The sequence below is a fragment of the Micropterus salmoides genome, unplaced genomic scaffold (assembly GCF_014851395.1).
Source record: "Micropterus salmoides isolate LMB-PRFRI ecotype aquatic unplaced genomic scaffold, ASM1485139v1 Ms_hic_scaffold_13, whole genome shotgun sequence".
NCBI lineage: Eukaryota > Metazoa > Chordata > Actinopteri > Centrarchiformes > Centrarchidae > Micropterus > Micropterus salmoides.
In genome coordinates this window covers 520,706-539,471 of record NW_024040374.1, presented here as the reverse complement: position 1 = coordinate 539,471, position 18,766 = coordinate 520,706, and the positions used below count along the sequence as shown (strand labels likewise).

Sequence of the window (18,766 nt, the reverse complement as noted above, 5' to 3'; positions counted from 1 at the left end):
AATTAAATGTTTCTGCTTATACCTGTTCAGAAACCCCCCCCCCCCCCCCCCAAGAAAACTGGACTCTGACTTGTTTTAACAATCTAGATAAAAGGTAACGCCCTGGCAGCGGCAAATAGCTAAGGTTTAATATTTGATTTGATTACGTTAATGTTTAAGTTGAGATTTACAAGAAATACTTTATTGCTGCTGTGTAAAGGGGATACTGCTGGTAAAATTAGTTTAAAGTGTTAAACCACATGTTATTACACTTTAGTGTATATAGCAGTACATTTAAATTAAAAGTGTGCAATACACTACTTTAGAATTCCTTATTCAATTTTGCGCAACAATGAAAATCAGCAACCCCTAAATAAAATTATGAACCTGAAAATGAGCATAATGTGACCTCTTTAAGAAAATATCTTTGTCTAATTATTATTAACATGATAATTTGTTTGAATATTGCAAATCATATCGCAACATCAATTTCAGTGAAAATTATTGCAATTACATATTTTTTTGAATATCGTTCAGCCCTACTGGGAAACTGAACCATAATTATCTCGTTTTTGTGCAGGTTAAATTAAATTTTCAGATGTTTACAGTACAAAGACAAAAAACAAAATAGGTCCTTAGACTGATTGACAGTAAACCACAGGCTGGTGCGCAAGGTTTCCTGTCAGAACATGAGTTTTTGGGCGCCCCCGCATCATGAAGGCCAGTGTCCTGTGTTTCTGTTGATGGCAGCTCTTTGTGGGCCATATGGCTCTCTGTTGGGAGGTCAACTGGTTCATTAACGATCCCCACGAGCACTGAGCCGCTCTCCAACAGGCCAGCTGATGTAGTCTCTGCAGCCACGTTGTTGTTTATAGAGTCAAATGTTCCGTCTGCAGAAGAACATTTGAAGCTAATGTGATTGTTTCTTTGCACCAGCACAGAGTGGAATTATTTTTACTGTAGGGTTGCAACAAATTTTTATTTTACTCATCACTCAATCATTTTAGTTTGTTGTTTGGTCGATAAAACGTCAGCGAAAAATACCCATCACATGTTCAAGGTGACGTGTTCGTAAGTCAATTCAACACAAAGATATTCAGTTGACAGAAGAGAAGAGAGAAAGAGAGCAAAACATCACATTTGAGAAGCTGGGAGCAGAGAACGATCTGTGTGTTACATGACATAAACAAATTGACTGGTTATTCGACTGGTAATCTCAGCACTAGTTCGTAAAATTTCCCGTTTTCAGTTCTTTCTAGGTCTCCATTTTCACACGATCTTTGAAGATAAAAATAAGAAAGAGCTCACACACCATTGAAACTGTGTGTGTTTGTGTTGCAGGTGGGCTCAGTTCTTCATCTGTCCTCTGATGATCGAAGATGCCATCGACAGAGAGGTGGAGGCTGTCGACAGCGGTGAGTTGAGATCAAGCAGGAAAGTGAAACCTTAAACCTGCGTCCTCTCCAGCAGCCAGCAGGGGGCGACTCCAGCGGCTGCACAAAGAAGTGTGATTGTATAGAAGTCTGAGAAAATGTTTCTACTTCTCAGCTGATTTATTCCCTCAGTAAACACTTTCCTGATGAGTTTATGGTCTCAGTCGCTAGTTTCAAGTCTTCTTCAACACAGCATGATGTTCATTTAGTAAATTATGGTCCCATTTAGAGGAGTCGGCTGTTCATTTGTTTTTGCGGCGGCCTAAAAGCCAAATACGAGGCTTCAAAACAGTAGGATTGGGTATCGCTACTCTATAACTTTATGGTATCGAGTAGTAGTGTTGTAGTAGTCGAGACCGGTCTTGGTCTTAAGACCACTTTTTGATGGTCTTGGTCTCGACCGCATTTGCTCTCGGTCTCGGACATTGACAACTCAACATTTCAAGTAAATTAATCCCAAGTAACTTTGGGAATATCAATAAATTGCTTATGCATTGTCTGATTTGTTAACATCCTAACTTTGATTGGAAGTAAAACATATTGCTTCAAATGCAACCAGTAACCCTAATTAACGGCAGTCACCCCTCCCTAAAGATGCTTACGTTGATTTCAGCTCTTACTGTTTGTATGTGGGTGCTTTAGTGGGAAAGTGGATCTTTCTATTGCGTGCCATGCAATGCAGGGAACTGGTCTTGGTCTTGACTCGGTCTCGCCCTCCCTCGGTCTTGGTCTTGGTCTTGACTCGGTCTCGCCCTCCCTCGGTCTTGGTCTTGACTCGGTCTCGCCCTCCCTCGGTCTTGGTCTTGGTCTTGACTCGGTCTCGCCCTCCCTCGGTCTTGGTCTTGGTCTTGACTCGGTCTCGCCCTCCCTCGGTCTTGGTCTTTGTCTTGACTCGGTCTCGCCCTCCCTCGGTCTTGGTCTTGGTCTTGACTCGGTCTTGGTCTTGGTCTTGACTCGGTCTCGCCCTCCCTCGGTCTTGGTCTTGGTCTTGGTCTTGACTCGGTCTCGCCCTCCCTCGGTCTTGGTCTTGACTCGGTCTCGCCCTCCCTCGGTCTTGGTCTTGACTGCTCTCAGCCCCTAAAAGTCTTGGTCTTGACTCGGTCTCGCCCTCCCTCGGTCTTGGTCTTGACTACAACACTATCGAGTAGAATCAAAACGTCTCCAGTCAAACCCATACCTCAATCGATACTCTTGGTAACCAGATCGCGGCAAAAAATTACTATTTGTATGGTTTTGCTTGCAGCCAAACAAGCCAACAACAAAGTGAAAGAAAGAGAAGCTTACGCCTTTTTTTCCTGATGTGCCTTCCTGTATAATAAAGGCTGCACGCGCTCAGTCCATGCTGATGTTAACAGCCGCTCACCTTCGGCTGCGTCTCAGTTCGTCACTGTTGCAGTTTCTCACCACAAGCTCTGCTTTCCGTTGGTTTCATCTCCTGGCATCATTTAACTCTTCTCTCTACATTTTTATTTGCTGTTCGCATCACTTTTAAAAGAATAAAATGATGGTTAATGACTAAAACTAGACTAAAAAACTTTTAGTCAACTAAAACTAGACTAAAAAATTGTAAACAGTGGACTAAACATGAAAGAAACTAACCAGGACATTTGACACAGGACTAAGACTAAATACTACTACCAGACTTCTCATCTAGAGTCACGCTTTATTTTAATGTGTTTTCTCTCTTTCTGCCTTCCTGCACGGCTCTTTCTTTATCATTTCCTGTTCAGAGTACCAGTTAGCGAGGCCGTCCGACTCGCATCGAAAGGAGATGCTGTTTGGGAGTCTGGCTAAACCAGGACACCCTATGAGCAAATTCTGCTGGGGTAAGAACAACACACATACAGTCCTCCCCACTGGGCCTTCTGCACTAAACCCCTGAGACTTTATCTGTTGTTTCAATAAAGAAGAAGAACAAAAAAAGCTTTTGTGACGCATAAATGTTATTATCTTCTACTTTTCCAGTAATGAAATAGGCATAAATTTCCTATTTCCAAGTGAATGGACCTGAAAAGGAGGGATGTCTTTGTGGTTTGATGTCACATCTCATTATATTGATCATCTGTTCCTGTTCAGGTAACGCTCAGACATTAAAGCACGAGCCCAGAGAGAAACAGATCAACACCTACCAGCGGCTCAGAGACTTCTGGAGGAGATATTACTCCGCTCATTACATGACGCTCGCCGTTCAGTCCAGAGGTACAAACTCACCGGAGATAATCACTCCCTCAGGGGGTCTTTGAAGATGTCTGCTTTTTCTTCTACTGCAGCTTGTTTTGAAGGTTCGAAGATGTGAAACTCACAGCGGGTCTGCTAATTAAGAAAGTTAACGTGTTGGATGCATGAAAACAATTAAATCCTTACTGCTACAGAGGGTGAAACATGTAAAGTTTGCCCTGAGGAGGAAAGGTCATATTGTTAGCCACATCAGAAGTGTCCATCCTCTGCACGGTGGCCAAGTTAGTACATCTAAGACATTTTAATTTCATTTTCCTGTATTTTGGGGTCAAAATGAGTTGTAGGTACGTGAGTCAGAGTTAGAGAGAGGAGTTTGTTGTGTTGGATTAGGAAATAAAGTCTTGCTAGCAGCTCCTCTACACGCACAACAAACTCCTCTCCCTTCGCTTTCACCGGCGTCAGACACCTGGTGTAACACTTTGAGCCTGTCTCTTGCAAAAGACGCACTTTATGTGGACGCCATTTTGATGGGCACAATCGCCTCCCCATAGGAGTACGTCGGGTTGTGGTTGGGTAAAAAGTAGGGCTGAACAATTTTGAAAAAATATCTAATTGCGATAATTTTGAGAGATATGATTTACAATATTGGAGGGTATAATAATTTTTATTGACAAACATATTAAAATGAATTATGGTGTGAATTCTGCCAGGATCTGTACCAAACAAAGATGTTTTCTTAAGTCTGTAGAAAATGAAGGGGCCAGGACGCCTCTGCAGCACAACAATATGTAATTTAAAATGGTATTTTGACGCACATTTTGCCTTTTAAAGGTTCAGTGTGTAATATTTCTTAGGGTCTATCGAGAGAAATGCAATATATAAGATCCATAACTATGTTTTCAGTGGTGTGTAAAGACCTTACATAATAAACCTTAGAAGAAGAAGAAGTAATAGTAATAATATACTGCAGGGGTCGGCAAATAAGACCATTAGATGGTCGATGAGAATATGAGACATTATTGACTTATACCAATATTTTGTTCAGTTAGCTCAGTCGGTGAGGTGCAGGACTTGCAACCCAAGAGCTGAGGGTTCGATCCCACCACAGGATTATTTTCTCTCTCTTCCACAAATGAATTCTGCAGTGAATGTTTCTCAGGTCACTGCTGGACTCTTTTTGTTTCGGTGTTTGATCCTCGTCCATCAACCTACGGACGCTTTTTTTCCCCCAGTATCTCCAGGCAGAGCACATTTAGGGGAATCACGTCTTCTGACGGCTCTTTCAGAGGTGTGTCAAGCAGGCAACAGCTCTTTTAATGTCAGAATTTTTCAAAGTTTAAATCCAAATACAACATTACAGTAAACAAGCTTCTCACACTTTTCTATTTTGTAGGCAAAACCACTACACTGGAACTGATTATTTGAGTAACTGTTGCTGCCTTGACTGAGATCTGTATTTATTTATTTATGTTTTTTGCCACTATCAAAGCACCATAATCTGGCAGCGGGCCAGATATTATTGTTGGCGGGCAGTTTTGGCGAGGGTCCATCATCACAGAGAGAACAAACGTATTTCCCTTGTCAGTGTTTGTATAAACTTTATCTAATGTGTGGTTTATAATGGACTGTGGTGCAGAAACCGTGACAGTGTTTGGCTCACATTTTCCACGTTATCTCTCAGTGGCCAAGTCACAATAACATATGGTTTTACTGAATAATTCAGTAAATATAATTTCTTAATAAATCTACCCAAAGTAACCTCATTTCTTGACTGGCCACTCTCTGCTGTCTCAGAAGAGACACCTTTTGTGCTGTTGTCAGCCACCGTAGCTGTCGCTCTTTGAAAGGTTAGGGGGGCAGTGGTAGACTGGACGGATGGTTGCAATACACAACCCTCGCCACTAGATGCCACTAAAACTCACACACTGAACCTTTAACAAATATTGCATCTCTTGCAATTTGAAAACTGCAGTAAGCCATATTTCAATAAGATTTTGATTAATTGTTCAGCCCTAATAAAACCCTGGGTAACCACAACCAACAGTGATGTCACAGTGACACACTCTGTTGGACACTTTTACATCAATGCTAACTTTAGCATCCTTTGCTGCCTATGAGCAGGAGGCAGCTGATGTAAAGCTGTAAAGAGACGTGTTGACAGTGTTTTTATGTTGTTTAGAGACTCTGGACACTCTGGAGCAGTGGGTGAGAGAGATCTTCATCAACGTTCCCAACAAGTAAGAACACAAACCGAAACAAACACAAATCTGCAAGCTCACTCCATTTCTGAATGAGTTTCTCGTCTTCAAACTACAGCAAGACTGATGTTGGTGCGCACAGCATGTTGGACGATGAACAACAAGAAATGGTCGTGCAGAAATGTAATTTACAGTGTTTCCCACACATAGAATTGACCTGCTGCCACGTTGGTCTCGGTGATTTCGATTGACAAAATGGTGGGTGAAAAAAATCCAGATGACGGGTTCTGTATCTTTTCCAGGGTATTGAAAAAGTCTTAAATTTAATACTCTAAAAATAAGGCCTTAAAAGTATTACATTTCATTTATAAAGGTCTTTTCTTATGATTAAATAAATGCCGTAACGTCATAAATAAATACTTTTTGTGTGTCTTTACAATTTACTCTCTTTGATGTGACTCTGATGTTAAACTGCGGCGCAGGTAACGTTACTGTTTTTACGTCAGGGTTTAGCTTTACGCTCTGGACTGTGGAGTGTTCTCGCTGCACGAGCTCTGGCATCCAAGCTCTGGCGCGAGTCAGTCAGTTGTTTGGAAATAAAACAAACGTCTCTGTCGTGCCAACAAGCTCGTCGACTCAGAATGGGCAAGTGTCTGAAGTTCAGAAGGCCAGAGATACGGACAAGTTGGGGGTCGAGGCTGAGGGCGGTGAGGTTAGCACAACAAGCGGATCGGCATGCGAGTCAGTCACACTGTGGCGAGCGCTAATGGAAGACCTGCTGCAGAATGAATGGAAACAGCCAACATGCTAACGCACATTAAACTTTACATCACCCAGATGGGCCGATCACCGGGACGAGGAAAAGCCTACTGTATTTCAAGCAGCCTTTAGATGCAAAGACAGAACAGGACGAATAATCTCTGATTATATAATAATAAATTACCTTATCTAGCAAAGGTGTAGCTAATTATAACAACTCAAACTGCACAGTTTTGTATTTTTGGTTTCACACCATAAGAGTTCTTGTATTCATTTCATAGGTATCGTTTACACTGGGGACGCTGGGGACATGTTTTCATCACTTAAAAAAAAAAAAAATCATTTGTTAAATATGTTCTGAAAAATAGCTTGCAACAAGAAATATTAAAAAACAAATAAATTCTTTGAGAAAGGTTTATTTGCACAATAAGAAAACATGCAATATAAATATAGAAGAAACAAATGTGCATTTTCCAAAAAAAGCTAAAAAACAAGCTGCATTATATTCTGTTTGAATTGTCACCTGAATTTACTGAAAATGTCTCCAGAATGCAGGAAATTAAGTGTTTAATGCTCAAAATTTGTAGGGGAGGACCCCCAGACCTTCCATTTATATAAGCATTGAATATTTAATCAAAATAGTGTTAAAATATTGTCAAAAATTCTTGCCTTGTTCTCATGAACCCAAAATTGGGAATCATGCATGTGAGCTAAGTGTATCGTCACAACACAGTGACGCCCTTGATTCAATTTGATTCATTGTTATCAGAGTACAAATACACCACAAAAAGCTTTAGTGTATGAAATATGAATGTGAGTGTTATAATATACACTCACCTAAAGGATTATTAGGAACACCTGTTCAGTTTCTCATTAATGCAATTATCTAATCAACCAATCACATGGCAGTTGCTTCAATGCATTTAGGGGTGTGGTCCTGGTCGACAATCTCCTGAACTCCAAACTGAATGTCAGAATGGGAAAGAAAGGTGATTTAAGCAATTTTGAGCGTGGCATGGTTGTTGGTGCCAGACGGGCCGGTCTGAGTATTTCACAATCTGCTCAGTTACTGGGATTTTCACGCACAACCATTTCTAGGGTTTACAAAGAACGGTGTGAAAAGGGAAAAACATCCAGTATGCGGCAGTCCTGTGGGCGAAAATGCCTCGTTGATGCTAGAGGTCAGAGGAGAATGGGCCGACCGATTCAAGCTGATAGAAGAGCAGCTTTGACTGAAATAACCACTCGTTACAACCGAGGTATGCAGCAAAGCATTTGTGAAGCCACAACACGCACAACCTTGAGGCGGATGGGCTACAACAGCAGAAGACCCCACCGGGTACCACTCATCTCCACTACAAGCAGGAAAAAGAGGCTACAATTTGCAAGAGCTCACCAAAATTGGACAGTTGAAGACTGGAAAAATGTCGCCTGGTCTGATGAGTCTCGATTTCTGTTGAGACATTCAGATGGTAGAGTCAGAATTTGGCATAAACAGAATGAGAACATGGATCCATCATGCCTTGTTACCACTGTGCAGGCTGGTGGTGGTGGTGTAATGGTGTGGGGGATGTTTAAATGCCACGGCCTACCTGAGCATTGTTTCTGACCATGTCCATCCCTTTATGGCCACCATGTACCCATCCTCTGATGGCTACTTCCAGCAGGATAATGCACCATGTCACAAAGCTCCAATCATTTCAAATTGGTTTCTTGAACATGACAATGAGTTCACTGTACTAAAATGGCCCCCACAGTCACCAGATCTCAACCCAATAGAGCATCTTTGGGAGGTGGTGGAACGGGAGCTTCGTGCCCTGGATGTGCATCCCACAAATCTCCATCAACTGCAAGATGCTATCCATCAATATGGGCCAACATTTCTAAAGAATGCTTTCAGCACCTTGTTGAATCAAAGCCACGTAGAATTAAGGCAGTTCTGAAGGCGAAAGGGGGTCAAACACAGTATTAGTATGGTGTCCTAATAATCCTTTAGGTGAATGTATGTTTTATTAAATAAAGGTAACTTCGTAAATAGTAACTTTCTTAAAATGTATACAGATTTTCCATTAACACATTGAAGTTGGCCTTAAATTTCATCCTAGGTGGTATTAAAAAGGTCTTAAAAAGGTCTTACATTGAGGATCCTGGGAGTACCCTGTTTTCACTGACTCAACAGAGCAGATGGGGAGGGGCGGGGCCAGCAGGTGTGTTTGAGGTGTGTGCGAGTGTTGGGGAAAACAGAACTGAAGGGAAAGGGAGCGGATTCAATTAGTGAGCGCTCACTAAAGTTGAGAATGAAGTTAAACTAAAATGGTGAAATAAGAAATTAGCTACTAGAAATAGGAAACACCGAGAGGATTTTAAAATCCGAAACACGTGACATGAACAAAGATCTTTCCTAATTTGTTATGTGTAGTCACAAAAGTTAATAAAGATAACATGACATAATGTGGTTCCTAAAATTTTATTTTTTATTGTCATGAACAGTACTTTGAACAAAAGTACAGCTGCTGTGTTTTGTGTTGGATTTGCAGCAGGGAAGTTGCAGGGCGCCCTCTGGTGGACAAAATATGCAACAACATTCATAACATTATTGAAGGATCTGTCTTTTGTCTCTCAGTTTCTTTCTTAAAGGGGGCTATATGTAAGTTTTTCGATTAAATTAATTGCTAATAAATCAAATTTTCATTGCCTTACTGTCAGTGTCAAAACTCAGTTAGAAATGAAGCACACGCCTGTTTTCTCCGTTGCTTGCGTCAGCCACTATCCTGCTTTTAATGTGAGGACACTGGGTCGGATTCAGCCCTGTGAGCGCTCCGATTTATCTGCAGTCATGTCTTATTGGCCGATAATATCTGCATGCTGGTTTATCGATCAGGATCTAGTTTGCAGTGTTACTCTAAATAAAAGTTGAAATAGAATAAAACCTTTTTTGTGTGTGTTTGTTTCCAGCCATGAACCCCGAGTCGACTTCTCTCACCTCCAGCAGCCGTTTGACACGCCAGCCTTCAACAAACTCTACAGAGGTCAGATATATTATTATTCAGTAGTATTAGTATTATTCTTACTGTATTTGTTCCTCATATTGTTTAATGGTGTAATTTTACTTAGTATTTTTTGTAAATACTTCATCTGGTCTGATCCGTTCGATGCTGCATGATCAATAAAGTGTTTTCCTAAGTTAACTTGATTTTCTATATCACATGAAAATTGTTTAATTCATTTGAGAGATATAATCTTATAATTTTCATATGAATCATTTTGCAGTACTGATTTATGATCGCTGCACACGTACTAATATATAAACATGTGTTTCAGTGGTTCCTGTGAGGAAGGTTCACGCTCTGACCATCAGCTGGGCCGTACCGCCGCAGGGGAAACACTACAGGTGAGTCCAGTACAACTTTAAAACCCACCAACAATGAAAAGGTATTAAAAGGTACAGGTGCAGCTTTGAAAATGTTAAAAATAATCTTTAATTCTGTCAGAGTGAAGCCTCTTCATTACATCTCCTGGCTGATCGGACACGAAGGAACCGGCAGCATCCTGTCTCAGCTCAGGAAGAAGTGAGTAAATGTTAAAATAAAATATAATAAACTGTTATATTTAAATATTAAATAAGCAGGTTCTCATGGTATACACTCCGTGTGTGTGCTCGCCCCCAGGTGCTGGGCTCTGGCTCTGTTTGGAGGAAACAGTGAGACGGGTTTCGACCAGAACACCACCTACTCCATCTTCTCCATCTCCATCACCCTCACCGACCAGGGCTACCAGAACTTCTACCAGGTCAAAACACACACACACACATGTTTTTCTTTTATTTACATGTGAAGACTAATTATAACCTAAACATTAAAACCAGGTTATCCAAGGTGGGTTAAAATCAAGGGCAACTGAACTCTGTTGAAGATACTCGAAGACGTTTCCTTAACCATCACAGCTACATGGCTAATCTTAAGCCTTACTTTAAATGTAACCTGAACCCCAAAACCAAGTCGTAACCACCGTTATTATCGTTAACGAAGACGAACGAAATAACGAGAACTAGATGTGAAAAAATATTGTCGTTAACTGAAATAAAAATAAAAACGAGGCTTTACAAAAAAACGATAACAAACTGTGTTGTAGGTTTGTAGAACTAATTAAAACGAACTAAAATGAAAGAGTAAAAGTCCTTAGTTTTTGTTTGTTTATTTATTTATTTCATAGGACGTAATAAGCCTACATTTCGAGTGGATATGAAGCCGGGGGAACTGACGTAGAGGGGCAGCTGGTCTGTCCGGACTGACCGCTGTAACGGGGAGAGCCCCATGTAAAGTTAGGGCTAACTTAGACCCAGGTAGGGATCAGCTGCGTAGTTGGTGGGATTTGAACATATTTTCTATCATCTTTTATGCATACACGTGTACAAAATAACATGAATGCAACAACTGTACAGAGTTGTGTTTGGTTTAGTTTGAGTTGCAGGTAGAGAGTCGCTGTCTTGGTGGTTTTCTTTTCCTTGTTCCGTTCTGATGGTCTGACTTAGAGCTCACCTTGAGTGTGGGATAAACTTGCCCACTGCGCTGGGTTAACGTGTCTGCTCGTCATTATATTTACTGCATGTCAGATAGTGTGTGTTTCATGGACTCACTGATATCTCAGCCAGCCTGTCTCTTTGTGCTTCACGTTGTTTTAATATCGATTTTTTGATTAATAAAGGTTTAGATTTTAATATAACCGCTTTCCAATGATGGAGCTAGAGGCTGATGTTTGAATTTCTTGGGACCACTGGGTAGTAGGATTAGGATTGGGGTAGTTTAGCTCTTAAGGTTTTCTGTATGTACAATGTGTTACTACTTCAAATATATAGAAAATACCCCCTCTCTTGCAGGGTGGTGTCATCCTTAAGCTCAGGTCCTCGACCAGAGGCCTGGGAGTTTGAGGGTTCTGCGCAGTATCTTAACTGCTAGGACTGCACTCTTCTGGACAGAGACCCCTGATGTTTACCTGGAATCTGCTGTAGTCTCCAGTGCTCTGATCACCACTGGCACCACTGTTGCTCTTACTCTCCACATCTTTTCTAGCTCCTCTTTCAGCCCTTGGTGTTTCTCAAGCTTCTCGTGTTCCTCCTTCTTGATGTTGCTGTCTCTTGGTATCGCCACATCTATCACTGCAGCCTTCTTCTGCTGTTTGTCGATCAACACGATGTCTGGTTTGTTAGCCATCACCAGTTTGTCAGTCAGGACCTTGAAGTCCCACAGGTCATTCTCAACTAACTTAGGAGGTGTCTTCCATTTTGACCTTGGGACTTCCAGCCCATACTCATGGCAGATGTTCCTGTACACTATGCCAGCTACCTGGTTATGGCGTTCCATGTACGCACTTCCTGCCTGCATCTTACACCCTGCTGTTATGTGCTGTACTGTCTCAGGGGCCTCCTTGCACAGTCTGCACCAGGGGTCCTGCCTGGTGTGGTAGACCCCAGCCTCTATTGATCTTGTACTGAGTGCCTGTTCTTGTACCTCCAATATGTAGATCGATCTATCTACACTGAACAAATTATGAACACTTTTGTTTTTGCCCCCATTCATCATGAGCTGAACTCAAAGATCTAAGGCTCAAAGGCCTATTTCTCTCAAATATTGTTCACAAATCGGTCAAAATCTGTGTTAGTGAGCACTTCTCCTTTGCACAGTCTGCACCTGGGGTCCTGCCCGGTGTGGTAGACCCCAGCCTCTATTGATCTTGTACTGAGTGCCTGTTCTTGTGCTGCCATGATTAGTGCTTCTGTGCTGTCCTTCAAGTCCAGCATTTTCCAGCCACTGGTAGGATTTCTTGATATCAGCCACTTCTTCTATTTGTCTGTGGTATGTGATGCTGTGCAGCGGCTTGTCCCTCCATGAAGGTTCGTCATCTTCCCTGCTCTCACCCTCGGGTTTCTGCGGCCTGAGGTATTCACTAAGCCCTTCATCCTTGGGGGCCATCTTCCTGATGTACTCCTGGATCTTCGTCGTTTCATCCTGGACAGTGGTCTTGACACTCACTAGCCCTCGGCCTCCCTCGCTATGCTTGGTGTACAGTCTCAGGGTGCTGGATTTGGGATGAAACCCTCCGTGCATTGTGAGGAGCTTTCTCGTCTTGATGTCAGTAGCTTCTATCTCCTCCTTTGGCCAGTTTATTATACCAGCGGGGTATCTGATGACTGGCAGGGCGTATGTGTTGATGGCTCGGATCCTGTTTTTCCCATTCAGCAGACTTTTCAGGACCTGCCTCACTCTCTGTAGGTATTTGGCCGTGGTGGACTTCCTTGCTGCCTCCTCATGGTTTCCGTTAGCCTGCGGCACCCCAAGGTATTTGTAGCTGTCCCGAACATCTGCAATGTGGCCTTCTGGTAGTTCAGTCCCCTCGGTTCTGATCATCTTCGCTCTTTTTGATACCATGCGACCACACTTGTCCAGTCCGAACGACATTCCAATGTCGTTGCTGTAGATCCTGGTCGTGTGGATCAGTGAGTCGATGTCTCGCTCATTTCTGGCATCCAGCTTGATGTCATCCATGTAGAGGAGGTGACTGATGGTTGTTCCACTTCAGAACAGGTATCCGTAGCCAGTCTTTGTGATGATCTGGCTGAGGGGGTTCAGGCCTATGCAGAACAGCAGCGGTGATAGTGTTTTCCACAACCCCATTGAGTTCTTGATGAAGGCTATTAGTGTCCTGTTGATCTTGTACATTTCCAAGCATTCCAGTATCCAGTATTCCAGTATGTGGCACTGAGTCGTAAGCTTTCTTGTAGTCAATCCAGGCGGTGCACAGATTGGTCTGCCTGGTCTTGCAGTCTCGAGTGACTGCTCTATCAACCAGTAGCTGGTGCTTGGCTCCCCTGGTATTACTACCCATTCCCTTCTCTGTCCATGTATTGAGTCATGTGCCTACTCATCTTAGCCGCTATGATGCCTGACAGGAGCTTCCCTGTTGTGCAGAGGCAGGTTATTGGCCGGTAGTTGGATGGGATTGTTCCCTTCTGGGATCAGGACTGTCCGTCCTTGGGTTAACCATTCTGGGTGGGTCCCATCCATCATCAGGAGTGCGTTCATGGAGTGCAGTTAGTTTCTTGGATCATGTCAGGGCCTGGTGCTGTCCAGCTCTTCATACCTGCCACTCTTTCTTGGATGTCTGCTGTTGTAATGGTTACTGGATCTTGTTCTGGGAGATTGCTGTGATGTGTTCTTAGATCCACTAGCCACTGAGCATTGGTGTTGTGGGATGCCTCTTTCTCCCATATGTTCTTCCAGTACTGTTCAGTCTCAGCCCTGGGTGGATCTGATCTTGTGTTATTACCCTGCCACTAAGAGTACACTTTGGATGGTTCGGTGGAGAACATCTGGTTTATTCTCCTGGCTCCTGCTTCTCCCTTGTATCTCTTTAGGCGGGTAGCCAGAGCGGTGAGTCTTTGTTTGTCAGTCTCCAGAGCCTCAGGTATCGACAGCTTGTTGTATTTCTTAGGTAGCCCCTTCCTTGCACCTTTCTGTAGCTCTGAGAGCTGACTAACCTTTCTTCGTGTTGCCTTGATCTTGGCCTCTATCCTTCTCCTCCATGGGGGGGTAATGCTCTTTGTGGCTTGTGGTGTTCATCTTATAGCCAAGCATCTCTAGGATCACTGTTGCTGTGGCGTACATCAGCTCATTGGTCTCGGTTATGGCTTTAGTAGGGATAGTATGTAGTGCTGCATTCACGTCTTCTAGCAGACTTTCAGAGGGTACTTTTCACTTAGCCTTGGCAATCTTGGTCGTAGTGCTTGGGGGTCCAGCTTGGTTATGATCTTCAATCGTAGGTCAGTCGCCCTTATGTTGAGTGATTCTGTGCCGTAAGGGCTTGTTGTTGTTGTTGGGGCTTGGGGATGGTGATGACATCTCCCCGCTGACCTGTCGTCCTGACTCCCCCTTGCCGTAGCATATTTGTTGTACCTCATCAATCTGTTGTGATAGGAGCTGCCGTTTGTGCACACTGAGCTAGAAGTTGTTTCTTTGTCAGTGTTGATGAGATATATATATGCATATATGCATGCTTAGTGTTTGGGCCCCTATGTACAAGATTCAGATAGCTTCAAAAAGTTGTCGCTTTTCACAAATCTGCATTATTTCTAATGATTTTACTTGTGTTTTAATGTTTGGTGAATGAGCTGAGCTTGGCATCCTGCAGCGACAAAGACTAAAACTAACACTAAAACTAACAAAAGCCAAACTAAACTAGCAAACCCACATAAAAAACTAATTAAAACAAAACTGAAATTTAAAATAAAGTCAAAATGAATTAAATATAAAAACTGATGAAAAATCCTAAACTATAATAACCTTGGTCGTAACTCTCGGGCTCCCCCACTGTCACACGAGTCCCTTAAAACCAAGTCCTAACTAATAAACAGTCCTTTGAACTAGTGATGTCCTCACTACGATGGTTAAAATCTGATATTAATTCGCCCACGCACACAAAAGGGAGGAGATTTCCCAAAAGTCTTCAATGGGACTTTTAAAAAATATATATTTTTGGGGGCCTCTTGAAAAATATATATAGAAATGGTACAAAACTAACTAACATGTCTACTTTAAAAACTCGGCAGGGCATTTACTGATCACAGTTTGACTGAGATTGAGATTTGAACTTCTTGTAGGAAAAGAATTATTGAAGACTTTTTTACTGCCTGGTGCACACTAGAGGATTTTCAAATCTTAATTGACTTTAAAAACGTGGGATGACGCAGAAACGACGACAGAATTAATGTTTAAAAGAAGAAAGAAAGTTGTTTTTTTATTTCTTAACTCTTCAGTGTCCCATAATGCAGCATTGTCTTTCTCTGTGCAGGTGGTCCATATTGTGTTCCAGTACCTGAAGATGCTCCAGACTCTGGGTCCCCAGCAGAGGTAAACGCACATGTTCTGGTTCAGAAACAATCTTCCCTCTGCCCCTGCTGCACTGCAGTGTTTTGATGAAACTCACACTTTAACCCAACACATACTTCCTGCTGTCAGCCTCCCAAAGTCTCATTAGCTGGATAAATAAAGATGGATTGGATTAGATGAAGATTTATTTGTTGTGAATAGCTGAGTTGTTAAACACATTACAGAACAGTAATGCAACTAATCAGTGACTTTGGTGAGGTTTGTGGTGAAACTGACGGGGACTAGGAGCTCACGGTGGGGCTGGACAACAAAACATTAACAATAATTATCCCAATATGATTTTTTTCTATAACAAATGTTATACACGAATTAGGACTTAATGTTTTATGTTTATTTTGTTGTGCGAAAAGGACTTAAAAAAACAGACACACTATCCTCAACTGGTAAATATTATAACGACTTTAAGCATTGAATACTTACTTTCCTGCATTCTGGACACATTTTCTGCACCAATTTATGATAAAATGTTTTATTTATATGAAGGGAAAACAAAATTAAGGTGACAGGTGACAATTCAAAATATAAAAATATAATGGAATATAATTCAGTAATCCGCTTTTGGGAAATGCACATTTGTTTTGTCTATATTTCAGTTGCTTGTTTCCTTATTGTGCATTGATTCATTTGTTATTCAACATTTGTTGTTTAACAAAAGCTTTCAAAAAGTGTTGGAGACGGTCTGATTCTGACTTGTCCCCTGCGTCCACAGTGTAAATGACGCCTATCTTTCAGTACTTTTAAATGTCCCGCCCCCATACAGGCTGTGATTGGTCGGTTCACAACAAGAGACATTGACGAGCTACATTCAGCACTCGGCTGTTTGAAACTAGGGCTGGACAATAAAACAATAACAATAATTATCGCAATATAATTTTTTTCTATAACAAGTGTTCAAGTGAATCATACTTTCATTCTTATTAAGATGTTTATTCTGTTGAGGAAAAAGGACTGAAAAAGGTTTTACATAATTTTACTTAAAGATATTTGTTGACAAAGATTTTATCAAATATTTTAAATGTTTTGTCTCAGATATGTGAAGTGATTCACAGTTTGGCGTCAAGTGTTCTGACCATAAAGAAAAGTTTAAACCACAATTAACCATCAACTTTCACTCAGGAGCAAAAATCCTCCGCTTTTAAACTTGAAACAAAAAACAATTTGATACTTATCGTGATAATTATCGACATCGAAAGATATGAAGCTTTTTATCGTGATAAAATTTTTGGCCGTATCGTCCAGCCCCAGCTCGCAGCTGTCAAAGGTCAAAACTCTTGGAACGTGGGTAGTTCACTAAAGCACCGTAACCACTAAATAACAGGCATCGTCAGTGAACTCGCTTCCCAACAAGGAGAAAGTGATGCTCAAATGTTGCTTGGATCAAAAAAAGGGTTACAAGCAAACGTGAGAAAATGAGGTTCTCGCTCTGAAATCTCGTGAGAGTTGTTGAGACGCCGGTGAAAACAAGAGTCAGAGTTGGAGAGAGGAGTTTGTTGCGTTGGAGTAATGTTAAAGTCTTGCTAGCAGCTCCTCTACGTACACAACAAACCTTTCTCCCTTGTTTAATAAGTAAAAATACAGAAATGATCCTGATAAACTTTACGTAGCTTCGTCTCGGTCGCTCGTGTAAAGTCACTCTGGTAAAGTCAAAGCTGCAGTGAACATAAAGTTATTTTAGAACTAAAGTTTCTAATCTTTCAGATCTGGTGACTCCAGAAAGCCAACGGTAACCACATTACGTGTTAAGTAAACACGTAGATATTTGTTCTATACAGATTTAAATTTCAGCAAACTTCCTTCTTTTTCAGGATCTATGAGGAAATTCAGAAGATCGAAGCCAACGAGTTCCACTATCAGGAGCAGGTACTGCAGCTCACACTGTGAAAACCTCTAAATGTGTTTGTGTTTACAGCAAAGTAACAACACGCACTGTTCTGTCAGCAGGTGATTAACAATCAGATGTCGCTGCGTGCAGATTCACGGGCTTCTGCTCTGTGATGATGCAATTAGTTTTGATCGTTAAAACTGTAATGATGATAAATAGGCATACAAACACAAAACAGGTTCTACTCTGTCAGTCATCCCTAATAATCAGATGTGTAGCATGGCTGCTTTGTCCCTGCTGGATATTTTTTAAGTTAGAAATTGTATTAAAATGTAAATTTATTCCTTATAATAATTAATTTGACTCAAAGTGGGTGAAATGTAGAGTAACTGACTCTCGTTGAAGCGTTTTTATAAAGATAGCAAAGACTTGAAAACTTTTATTCTCCATAATAACATTCATGTGTTTTAATTCACACGTAAAGATGAGATTAATAACCTGATTAATTAAACGTGTCTCGTCTGGTCTGACAGACGGATCCCATCGAGTTTGTGGAGAACATCTGTGAGAACATGCAGCTGTTTCCCAAAGAGGACTTCCTGACCGGAGACCAGCTCATGTTTGAGTACGACCCGCAGGTAACCGGGACCGCAAGACCCAGATCTGATCCAGAATCAGCCTGCATACCTGTGATGATTTCTTTTAAGCGGCCTTAAATAAATTGTTAAAATGTGTGTGTGTTTTCAGGTGATCAGTGCTGCTCTGTCCCTGCTGACTCCCGACAGAGCGAACCTGCTGCTGCTGTCACCGGAGAACGAAGGTCGCTGTCCGCTCAGAGAGAAATGGTTCGGTACCTGCTACAACATGGAGGGTAGGACGCACTCGCACACTGACATAATGCATTCCTTAGCCCCTAACAACAGCCTTAACCTAATTCTAACCTGAACCCGAATATTGAACTAGCAACTCTCTGGCCCGATCAGACTAGTGCAAAAACATCAGTATTAATAAAACTCAATCAATTAGAAACTCAACATCCTGCAGTTGTTTTGCAGCTCTTGGCGCGCACCGTTAGGGCTGGGCAATAAATCAATAATGATAATTATCGCAATATAATTTTCATCAATAACAAAGGTTCAATATATCATCAATAAATGTTTGATTTAATTCATGTGAATCACGAACAAATTAGCACTTTTTTTTTCTATTAAGATATTTATTTTGTTGAGAAAAAGGGACTGAAAAGATTTTACTTAATTTTACTCAAGCATATAATTAAAAAAAAGATTTTATCTTAATTGTTTTGAATGTCCTTCCTCAGATTTTAGAACTAACCATCTGATTTCTTCAAAAAGCAAAAATCTGCCTTTTAACTTGATAGAAATAATCATTTAACATTTATCGACGCACAGTTGTCCAATCTGGAGTTGTAGTGACGTGACGAGCGGTTGTCAA

General features: G+C 41.5%; 1 protein-coding gene across 1 annotated transcript in view; it reads left to right on the top strand.

The window, feature by feature from the left end:
• Positions 1 to 18,766, top strand: part of LOC119900204 (nardilysin-like) — a 46,322-nt gene that overhangs the window by 8,985 nt on the left and 18,571 nt on the right. The window contains exons 6-17 of the mRNA XM_038714960.1: positions 1,321 to 1,394; positions 3,143 to 3,238; positions 3,489 to 3,611; positions 5,770 to 5,827; positions 9,503 to 9,576; positions 9,869 to 9,938; positions 10,039 to 10,116; positions 10,216 to 10,336; positions 15,392 to 15,450; positions 17,295 to 17,349; positions 17,845 to 17,949; positions 18,059 to 18,182. Of these exons, the coding sequence (XP_038570888.1) occupies positions 1,321 to 1,394; positions 3,143 to 3,238; positions 3,489 to 3,611; positions 5,770 to 5,827; positions 9,503 to 9,576; positions 9,869 to 9,938; positions 10,039 to 10,116; positions 10,216 to 10,336; positions 15,392 to 15,450; positions 17,295 to 17,349; positions 17,845 to 17,949; positions 18,059 to 18,182 (1,037 nt within the window). The remainder of the gene's footprint in view (positions 1 to 1,320; positions 1,395 to 3,142; positions 3,239 to 3,488; positions 3,612 to 5,769; positions 5,828 to 9,502; positions 9,577 to 9,868; positions 9,939 to 10,038; positions 10,117 to 10,215; positions 10,337 to 15,391; positions 15,451 to 17,294; positions 17,350 to 17,844; positions 17,950 to 18,058; positions 18,183 to 18,766) is intronic.